We start from the raw sequence: 11,047 nt of genomic DNA, 5'->3' as shown, positions 1-11,047 counted from the left end.
GCTCTGCCTGTACTCAAAAACAATTGTCAACAAATGCAGCTCAAAACTAAGCAAACTAAAAAACATTTTTTTTAAACAATTGAACACATTTACATTAAATGTATCAGCCTTCATAGGGTATTGTTTAACTCAACACCATAATCCACGGTTACACATCGCACTCGAATATTACACTTAAGCAGTGGTTCCTTACGTAAGTATTGCAAAGGACATGTGCGTGATATTTGTGTTAACATCATTCCAAGCATTCTCAATAAATCAGTGAATGAAAGCCTTCCCACACTGTCGATCATTGGATCTTTTGACCAGACTTGGCCATTCTCGCCAGTGTAAGTTGGTGGAGGTGGGGCATGGAGGGTAAGAGATGAGCTTTCGTATAACTTGCCACTCGTGTATTTTTTCATTAAAATGTAAGCTTAAGGATACATGATTACAGTAGCTTGCTAAATAACATTCGAACAGTGGAAGTTCTCCAGTTCATATGTATGGTGTCCTACGGTCGGTTTCTCTTGAAAACTGAATTTAACTTACATTTGAGACTTTTGAAAATGTTGGAAAAAGTGTACCAAAGAATGCATTTTTACAACACATCCTCATTCCTTTCCTTAGCTGTTTGGTGCGTATACAGTAGATCAGCACATTCGCCATCGGCACAATAAACGCACCGAACTGGAAAAGGCACCTCATGTTTCGCAGAGCGGGGGTGTTGAAATCTTTGATGAAACGAGGCGTTAAGGCGGAAACAAAAATCGCGAAGAAAAACATCGACAGCGCCAAGAAGTGTGTCAGCAAAGTGTTCAAACCGTGCTTGGTAATCTCAGTAGATCGTTTAATGCGACACTCAATAAATATCTTTAAGTAGCTGTAGCTTATGAAAACAAGTGGTAAGATAAAAAAGATCAGCATGATTATCGAGCCGTATACATAACTAATATTGGTGTCCGATTCAGCCAACAAAATCATTCCCATGTTATCGCACAGAATTCCTTGGATTTTCCGATTATTGCCGAATTTTAGCTGGGCGGCGAGGAATGTGAGGGCCCCAAAAACCGCCGAGGTGACCATCCACATCAGCATCAGCACACCGAGCGTCTTCTTGGCTGTGATGATGGTGTGGTAGCGCAGCGGGTGACAGATGGCCACATAACGGTCAAAAGCCATGACCGATAGCGTCAGCACCTCGACGTTACAGAACACGTGAAGGCAAAACATCTGCATGAGGCAAGACTCGCGCAGGATTTCGCCGTCGCCCGTCAGCAGGATTTGCAGCTGCTTGGGCACGATGCTTGTACAGCCGACGATGTCGGCCATCGCCATGTTTCCCAGGAACAAGTACATGGGCTTGTGCAGCTCGGGGCACATGAGCACCGCCAAGAAGACCAGCAGGTTGGCTACAACTGTGGCCGCATAGAGCGGCAGGCAGAGGCCAAAGATGACCATCTGCACGGAGTACGAGGCTTCGAACGTGGAGAGGTAGAACGCCGAGCTATTTTTCTCCATTGCCGACGCTGATCAACAACTGGTGTTCGAAGAGAGGCACAGAAGGAGGGGATTGTTTTAAATGAAATTTATAATCAATTTATTATAATACTTACAGGTTGCGTATGTTGGGGCAAAGGGTGAGTACCACTACCTGTTCCAATAGGTCTGGTCAGAGTGGAAGAGTAGAACAAATACCCTCTAGAGCAGGGGAGGGGGACGTCCGGCCCGCGGGCCGTATAAGGCCCGCGAAATCATTTGGTCTGACCCTGCCAAGGCAACCGCAGGCGGGACTCGAAATTCAATCAATCTAGGAGAAAACCCGGAAAAGCAGTTGCGAGTAGCAACATCATCAATACCAGTTCCAGCCATCACATTAGGGGCGAGTTAATTAAATGTTTGACCAAATATAACAGGCTAATTTTTAAGTTAATAATTTTGTATGGCCCGCGAATGAGGTTATAAATATCCAAATGGCTCTTGTCAGAAAAAAAGGTTCCCACCCCTGCACTAGAGGCTCTCTCTCGAGGACCCGTTGCTATAAAATACTATAGTGGTGCCGATCAACGAGTGGCCTCGCCCGATTGGATATCCACTGCAAAGATGGATTTATGAAACTGGCTCAGGTTCAGGACCTAAATGTGTTTTAGCATCAGAATGTAAGATTTGACGACAGCGTTTGAAATCCATTAATCATTAGATTGATCACGGCTAATGATGATGATTGTGCTGAGTAAGAGTGTTTGTACCCTGATTGTATTGAAGTGGATTCATTCAATGTCAGCAATTTTTATTCGCAGTCTCACGTATCGACTTTGTAATTTCAAATGGTTTTGTCTTGTATCTACAAAGTATTTATGGTGGGAGATTTCATGAACTACAAAATGAAGCGCTTATTAAAATGTGCAGATATGGAAAGTCAAGTATTGAAAATGCATTTCCAAAAGTGAAAATTTCTGACACGTTTTGTTAACATACAATACAGTAAAAAATTGTAAGAGTGGAAAGAAATGTATATAAATGTACGTAAATGTTTAATAATGTACAGTACTGTCCAGCAAATGATTCACGAATCATCGGTAACATCCAGGTCAGATGGAACACATTTCTTTTGACTCGTTTATTGCGCGGGCGATATAGTTACACGCCCTCAAATCCACGTGCGCGTGATGGTGGGGTGATGTGACTCCTTGCTTCCCGCTCCGTGCGTGTAGCAATAGTCCGAGTCACAAGTGTCAGACTGCGTACTCTGAGACCACACTGCATTCAATAAACATTAAGAATATTTTTGAAGTAATCTGGTAAATTACACGTAAAATCAGGCGTCTTATTTTGGATGAAACTAAACATGCTTATTTTTTTAGAGACGTAATACGCACGGAATGTTATTACCACGCAAACGTACAAACGTTATTAAAACATGTTTTAGCTTAGGAGGCGTGAAAGAGTGCAGATTAAACACCCGCCCAAGCCCCGCTGTATAAACTCACCGTGGTGCCACTGGATGTCCGCAGCAGAGAGCTCAGTGCGCCGCGCGCGAACCCCCTCTTTTATACGTTTCGGGTATCACGTGTCCAATAACGCTCTCGTGGTTCTGTGGTCACGTGTCTCTCATTACGAACGCTCACATGGAGATATGTGTCTGGGCGACTGCAAATTACATGGGAATACTGTGCAATCAGTGAGGTGGAGCCCAGACAATTAGTATGATATTTCACATCAGTGGATTTTTTTAACACCACATTATGTATGATATATTAGGTGCACTTTCAACCGCTTTTGTCATTCCACCGCTGGATGAGGGTCTCCTCACACCTTGCAAGTCAAGTCGAGTTATTTGACCGCATTGACCAGCTGGTCAGCACAGGTTGCGGGAAGGCAGGGAGTTCAGGCGTTGGAGCAGAGGACTGTACAACCGTTTATTTGCTGCACTATGCTATGCAGTCAACGTAGTCCCACATAAGCCTATATCACCTGATTTGTGTGCGGTGGTCACCCATACAAGCACTATCCAGGATCAACATTGCTTAGCTTCCAAGATGTGACCATCTTGGATGCATTCTGGGTGATTTCGTCAAAGGCACATTGTGAGTGATTGAGGATTAAATAGGTTTACAACAGTCTCGCGAGCATACGGAATGAGTAGATCCATGAAGAATGACATCTACAAGAGTGGCTGTTAAATAAAATACAAATGGATGATGGTGGTATATGAACATGTTACAATGTGGAAAACCAACCCCTTCAGTGGTACAGTACTTCACTTTTCATGAAAAATCGACCAAATGGGTAACATTTTTTGATAAACTTTATAAATCAAAACAGGATTTTTTTTAAATAACATTATTTTGTAAAATTAAATAATTTACAGTCCTTTATAAATTCACTGCTGGATGAAAACGTCTTCATGCCGTCCCATTAATCCACGGTGGCTATATGGTAACTACCTCGCCTGGTATACAGGAGCCTGTATATTTGGAGTTTGCATGTTCTCCCTGTGGTTGTGGAATTTTTTTCCCGGGTTCTGTGTCCACATTTAACATGTACGTGCGTTTAGAGCATTTGGCTGCTCTACATTTCCAAAAAACAATTTTGAATAGGAATACTTTGTGATAGCCAGGTCGCTTCTGAAAAATATCTATACAGTATTGCTCAGTGGGCCTTACCTGGTAAATAAAATAGTAAAAATGAAATATTTCGCCACACTGGTTAGAGTAGACTAAAATATCAGTCACCTAGAATGGGCCTGATCTTACCATATTTGACAAATCTAAGCAAAAGTGAGCATCGATTGTGATGTACTGCGAATGTCATCTCCTCGTCCAATTCCTCTGCTAGATGTATCACCTGGTCAGTCTTCTGTCTCGTCTCCCTATGCCATAGGTACGATCATGAGCCCCCCAAGCGTCGCTAAGCACAGACTTGCACACTTTTAGGGTTTTGCTTTCACAAATATATCCGTACGTCTCTCGGACACTTCCAGTGCTTGGTCACGCACCAGCAAATCAGTCAACGTGCCGTAATCAGAATATTTATTTATTTCTACTGGAGGAATCTGATGAGCTATAAAGCTCTTTTTCACACTCTTAGTTTTTTCGGTAACGTCACGTAGGTAAAAAATGAAATTAAAATTCATAAAAAAATAAAAAATCACGACGTTTCGGAGGCAACACAAGTCTCCGTCATCAGGTGGGACCGTCACAGCCAGATTTGCTGTATCAAGTGAGGCAGGGATTCCAAGATGTAAGTTCTTAAATACCAGTTAAGGGGGAGGAGAGGGGGAGCTTATCAGAATGTGGTAGCCAATGAATGGAACGTATCGGAGGGAGGGGGCGGGGCTAAAAGAGAGCACGAGGTGCACGTAGACGTAGACGTGTTTGTGCGCAAGTGCCTGTTGGTGCGCATGATAACGTATTGGAAGGGGGGGGGGGCTAAAAGAGAGCACAAGGTGTACGTGGACATGCCTGTGCACAAGCACCTGTTGGTGCACATGATAGAAGAGAACGAAAATGCCCATGTTGTTTATACCAGTGTTGGCTGACAATAAAGAGAGTACTGTTTAACGCTGGGGATGTTAACACTCGGTAAAGTAAAATAGTGCCTGTCAGATAAGATGGTCCAAAAATGTGTAGTTAAATCTTTTTTGCATGGTTAATAACATCTTTCCAATCATTACTAAGTTTGTACCCATCAACACGGTTGAATTATGTCTGTATTTGTATATCTGAATGGCTTCGTGTACAAACCATTGATGGTAGCCAGAGGGTTTGCAGAGCACCTTGGTCTCGGAAAAAACAATATCATGAGAGCCCACCGCGTTGTAGCAATGATCCGCAACGGCGGAAGACTCAATTTTGCCGTCTTTCAAATCTGACTTGTGCTCGCGGACACGATCAGAGACATGACGTTTCGTTTCCCCAATGTAACAATCACCACAGCTGCAACTCAGTTTATAGACTCCAGGGTATTGCAAGTCAGGGATGACATCCTTCACAGATGGAATTAGATCACGCATTTTATGTACTGTACTGAATCGGACTTGGATCTTATGTTTGTTTAGAATTTTGGAGATCTTTTTGGTCACGCCTGCTATGTATGGCAACGTGATAGTTTTGATCGGAGTTTCAAGTGGCTGTTTCTGTATGGTGGGAGAAACAGCTTGGCGGATGGTGCGGTCAGAGTATCCGTTTCACAGATTTCCTGTCGGAGCGGGTTAGAATATTACAGCAACAAATAGTACAAAAACATTTAAGTAGTGCAAAGTACAAGAAAGGTAAACAAATAACCCACACACACACAAATAAAACTAAACCAACCCCATCCTACCAGGCAAAGCCACTGAGGCAGTGACTGCTTTTTCAAAAGAGACCTGGCCATTAATGATACCTCAACAAAGTGGCCCATCTGGATATTATAGCACCAAAAGTATCTCAATAATATTAACGCATGTTTCTGAACGTGGAGGGGAAAAACCGGAGGACCTGGATAAAAATCCACGTGACCACGAGAGACACGCAAACTCCAAATATACAGGCGTCAGGGTCGGGATCGAACCCCCGACCTGCAATTTGATGTGCTGAATAAAACTGGGTGGTTTCCTCTCAATATGTATTTTCATGCAGGGCTTTTCAAGGGTAAATTATCCCAAGCCGTTGTCCTCCAATTCTTTCAAGAAAAAGATTGATCTGCTCACTTTTGATCTGGCCGATCCTCAAATCATTCAGCAATTCAATAAACGTGTCTCCTTGTTGGCGCATGTTCTGAGTTAGCTCACAAAAGAGAACTTCTGCCACAAATAGGTTTCTGGTGGCATCATTTCCTGCTGATCGAACATTGCGCTGCCATGCACGAGAGGAAGCTGCATGAGATCACCAAACAGGAGGATGTCGAGCTTAGGGTTACCCTTAAGCTGTTTCAGCCTCTGATCAATCATGCTGAGCATTTTGTACGGTACCATGGTTATTTAGTCATGAACATTAACTCGATGTCCTTCCACTGTAATCTCAGGCTTTTGAGGTATACGCCTGTGAACATTCGAGGGTTCACCAACTTGTCCTTTTGCACACGGGGCGTGTGATGGGGTGGACGACCATCACGATTTTTCCGACGCCTCGTCTCCCACCAAACTTCAAATTGGCGCCATTTCGCCAACGGCTGCACCGGAGCAGGGGGGCACCATTTTTTCTGCGACGCCGCTGGCGGTCGCCATTTTCCCTGCATCGCCGGAGTCGGGCGCCATTGTTTATGCGACGCCACAAGTCGCCGCCATGACACCGCACGTCGCCGCCAATGTCGCTGTGAGTTCGCTGCAAGCAGGGGTGGCGGGGGTTGCAGCGGCCACGGACGCGGATCGGGGAGCCACGTCCCCGTGGGTTTCCAGGGCTGCTGGGGCTCCGCGTTAAGGCGTGGTGGCTGCGGCTGCCACTATGGGTGAGTCCGGGCCAGGGGATGGGTCGGCTCACTTGCGGCTGCACCGGCTGCCCCCTGTCACGCCGTTTATCGTGAAGGGGGACGACTGGCTGGATTTCCAGGCCCGGTTTGATGCGGCCTATCAGTCGGTGCGCTGGCCGGTGGAGGAGGCGCTGCATGCGCTGCCCATATGCTTGGATGCTAGCACGTTGCAAGCGTTTTTGAGCATCCCACCGGAGGACAAGGCGATGCTGCAGTCGGCCTATCATCAGATGGCCGAGGTATTCGAGCCACCATCCGCGGTGCGCCTTAAGTTTACCATACGCCGGCGGGAGGAGGGGGAATCGCCTTTCGCTTTCCGCTGCTCCCTCCTGGCATTGGCTCAGGCCGCGTATCCTGACATGGAAGGAGGTGCGCTCAACTCCCTGGCCTTGGAGAGGCTTTAGCCCAGCGGAAAAGGATCATGTCCACTAGCCCTTGGGGGGCGGGAGTCTCCGCTTCTGCGTCGACTTCCGTAAGTTAAACAAGATTTGGTGGCCGATGCATATCCATTGCCTCGCATGTGAAATAAACCACTGCAATGATGATCTGGACTTGTGTCTTCTTATTCGTTTATTACTCTTTCAAAGATGGACAGCTCTGCTCTCTCTCTCCAACATGGCTGCATGGCTGCACTCCCCTTCCCGCGCGGTTCGGTGTTCGCTCGCGCCAAATCTCTCACAGCCTCTGCCGCACGCCGCTGATAGGCGGCTCGCTGGGCGGAAGCCTCCGGCCCGCCACGTGGCTGCTGGCATTCCGGAGGCGCACGACGTGGTCCTGCTGTCGGACTCCGCACACTGCTCCCGAGCTCTCTTCCGCTTCTCCTTATATCCCCTGGACTACGTCATCAAGCCCCGCCTACAGCCATGCCCCTCACGATTTAAACCACAGAAATTCCATCTACTGCAACCATTGATAAAGTATTTGAGCCACATTGTTAGCACGTCAGGTGTGGCCACAGATCCAGAAAAGACTGCTTGTGTCCGGACGTGGCCGACTCCTACATCTGTCGCTGAGGTGCATAGTTTTGTGGGCTTTGCATCGTATTATCGCCGGCTCGTCCGCAATTTTGCGACCACTCTCTTGCCAAAGGTCAGAAATTTCGCTGGGGAAAGGAGGCCGCCGCTTTTGTGGCACTTCGTGCGGCCTTGGCGGACGTGCCGCCCTTGGGTACCCGGATTTCTCTTGGCCATTCCTCCACGACACTGATGCCAGTGACACGGGCATTGGGGCTGTCCTGGCTCAGGTCGTCGACGGGGTGGAGCAGGTGGTGGCCTATGGTAGCTGCGTTTGTCCCCCACTGAGCAGCGGTACTGTGTGACCAGGAGAGAGCTGCTGGCCATTGTTTTCTTTGTCCAATTGTACAGGCCATATCTGCATGGTCACCGGTTCACCGTCCGGACCGACCATGCAGCTCTGCAATATTCCCTTCAAATTGACCAGCCTCGGGTCAGCTGTCCCACTGGCTCGAGGTGCTCCAGGAGTACCCCTTCCACGTCATCCACAGGAAGGGTACTCTGCATGGGAATGCGGATGGCCTTTCCAGGTGGCCCCCGGAGGGCGAGTGCGCCTGTACCCTGGGTTCCAGCCGCTGTAAGGCCGAGTGGACTCCGTGGCCCAGTTGGTCGCATCGGCCGAAGCGGCGCCCTCTCCGGGTGTGGCGTTGCCTGTGGATTTTGGCCTGGGACTCCCCCGGGAGGTATGGTCCCAGATGCAGATGGAGGATTCCTCTCTGCTGAGGCTGCGACGCCGTGTTGGGTCTAAGGCCCGGAGCTCGGCTCCGTCAGCTGCCCGGAAATTGCCGTGCATAACGGCCTCCTCATGCGTTGGGATACTCAGTTGGAGCGATATTGTGTGGTGGTGCCCATTGGCTTGCGAGGTAAGTTGACCAGAGCCATTCACGAGAAACGTATGCACCTCGGATACCACAAGACCTTGTTGACCCTTAAATGGAACTACTATTGGCCGGGCATGGAGGATGATGTGGCGCTGATTTTGAAGGGTTGCCACGACTGTGCGCGGAGGAAGGTACAAGTTGGTCAGGATCGGGCCCCGCTGCAGTCCATCCGGTTTCTCATGTGAATGAGCTCGTGGCGCTCGATATTTTGGGACCATTCACACATTGGCCTATGGTGGACCAATCGGCCATGTCCATCACGGAGGCATTTGTACAGGAGTATGTTCTCGATAAGGGGGCACCAGAACAGCTCTTAACTGATCAAGGGCGGAATTTTTCTTCCCGTTTGCTCAAGGTGGTCTGTAACCTCTTTGGGACGAGGAAACTCCACACCCCACCCTACCATCCCAAGTCTGACGGGATAGTAGGGCGACGTCTATGTTGTGCCATCACGTGAGCACATCCCAATCGGACTGGGACCTGTTCATCCCAGGGGTTTTGGCCGCGTACAGGTTAGCTCCACATGCCTCGATAGGATTATCACCCTTTTACCTGATGTATGGGAGCAAACCCGAGCCCCCGGTGCTCGTCCAACTGGACCTCGGTTTGGTTAATAAGGGTTCGTCCATTCCCTTCCCGATGTAAGTCGCGCTCGCTTGGCTGCGCGAGGCGCGGTCAGCAGCTTTTGGAAAATTCAGCCAGTCAGCAGGCGGCTGCCAAGCACTTGCCCAAACACCGGGCTGTTGGTCTACCATGCCAGTTGGCGTGGCTACACTTCCCTCAGGTGCCGGTGGGCACATTCCCTAAATTACATTGGCCATAGCAGGGTCCTGTCGAGGTGGTGGAGGTCTGCCGGCCTCAGTGTGTCCACATCCGGCTGGGCCGTCGCCGCTGGACCGTGCACCCATCATGGCTCAAGCGGATGGCGCCGCCAGCCTTCCTTGACTCATCCCCATTTCCGGGACGGCCGACGATGGATGTGTCCGAAGGGCCGGGTCTCGGGGGTCGCGGGGATGTCACCATTGTCTTGCCCTCCTGTACAGTGAGGGAAAAAAGTATTTGATCCCCTGCTGATTTTGTACGTTTGCCCACTGACAAAGAAATTATCAGTCTATCATTTTAATGGTAGGTTTATTTGAACAGTGAGAGACAGAATAACAACAACAAAATCCAGAAAAACGCATGTCAAAAATGTTATAAATTGATTTGCATTTTAATGAGGGAAATAAGTATTTGACCCCTCTGCAAAACATGACTTAGTACTTGGTGGCAAAACCCTTGTTGGCAATCACAGAGGTCAGACGTTTCTTGTAGTTGGCCACCAGGTTTGCACACATCTCAGGAGGGATTTTGTCCCACTCCTCTTTGCAGATCTTCTCCAAGTCATTAAGGTTTCGAGGCTGACGTTTGGCAACTCGAACCTTCAGCTCCCTCCACAGATTTTCTATGGGATTAAGGTCTGGAGACTGGCTAGGCCACTCCAGGACCTTAATGTGCTTCTTCTTGAGCCACTCCTTTGTTGCCTTGGCCGTGTGTTTTGGGTCATTGTCATGCTGGAATACCCATCCACGACCCATTTTCAATGCCCTGGCTGAGGGAAGGAGGTTCTCACCCAAGATTTGACGGTACATGGCCCCGTCCATCGTCCCTTTGATGCGGTGAAGTTGTCCTGTCCCCTTAGCAGAAAAACACCCCCAAAGCATAATGTTTCCACCTCCATGTTTGACGGTGGGGATGGTGTTCTTGGGGTCATAGGCAGCATTCCTCCTCCAAACACGGCGAGTTGAGTTGATGCCAAAGAGCTCCATTTTGGTCTCATCTGACCACAACACTTTCACCCAGTTGTCCTCTGAATCATTCAGATGTTCATTGGCAAACTTCAGACGGGCATGTATATGTGCTTTCTTGAGCAGGGGGACCTTGCGGGCGCTGCAGGATTTCAGTCCTTCACGGCGTAGTGTGTTACCAACTGTTTTCTTGGTGACTATGGTCCCAGCTGCCTTGAGATCATTGACAAGATCCTCCCGTGTAGTTCTGGGCTGATTCCTCACCGTTCTCATGATCATTGCAACTCCACGAGGTGAGATCTTGCATGGAGCCCCAGGCCGAGGGAGATTGACAGTTCTTTTGTGTTTCTTCCATTTGCGAATAATCGCACCAACTGTTGTCACCTTCTCACCAAGCTGCTTGGCGATGGTCTTGTAGCCCATTCCAGCCTTGTGT

The 11,047-nt window shown here is 48.4% G+C and overlaps 1 protein-coding gene across 1 annotated transcript; it reads right to left on the bottom strand.

Moving 5' to 3' along the window:
• Positions 1–522: 522 nt before the first annotated feature.
• Positions 523–1,500, bottom strand: LOC121852071 (olfactory receptor-like protein OLF4). The gene has a single exon (XM_042346184.1). It carries the CDS (start codon positions 1,498–1,500, stop codon positions 523–525), a length of 978 nt encoding a protein of 325 aa, XP_042202118.1.
• Positions 1,501–11,047: the final 9,547 nt, after the last annotated feature.

This window comes from Callorhinchus milii, unplaced genomic scaffold (genome assembly GCF_018977255.1).
Source record: "Callorhinchus milii isolate IMCB2004 unplaced genomic scaffold, IMCB_Cmil_1.0 Scaffold385, whole genome shotgun sequence".
NCBI lineage: Eukaryota > Metazoa > Chordata > Chondrichthyes > Chimaeriformes > Callorhinchidae > Callorhinchus > Callorhinchus milii.
This window is presented reverse-complemented; position numbering and strand designations above follow the sequence as displayed.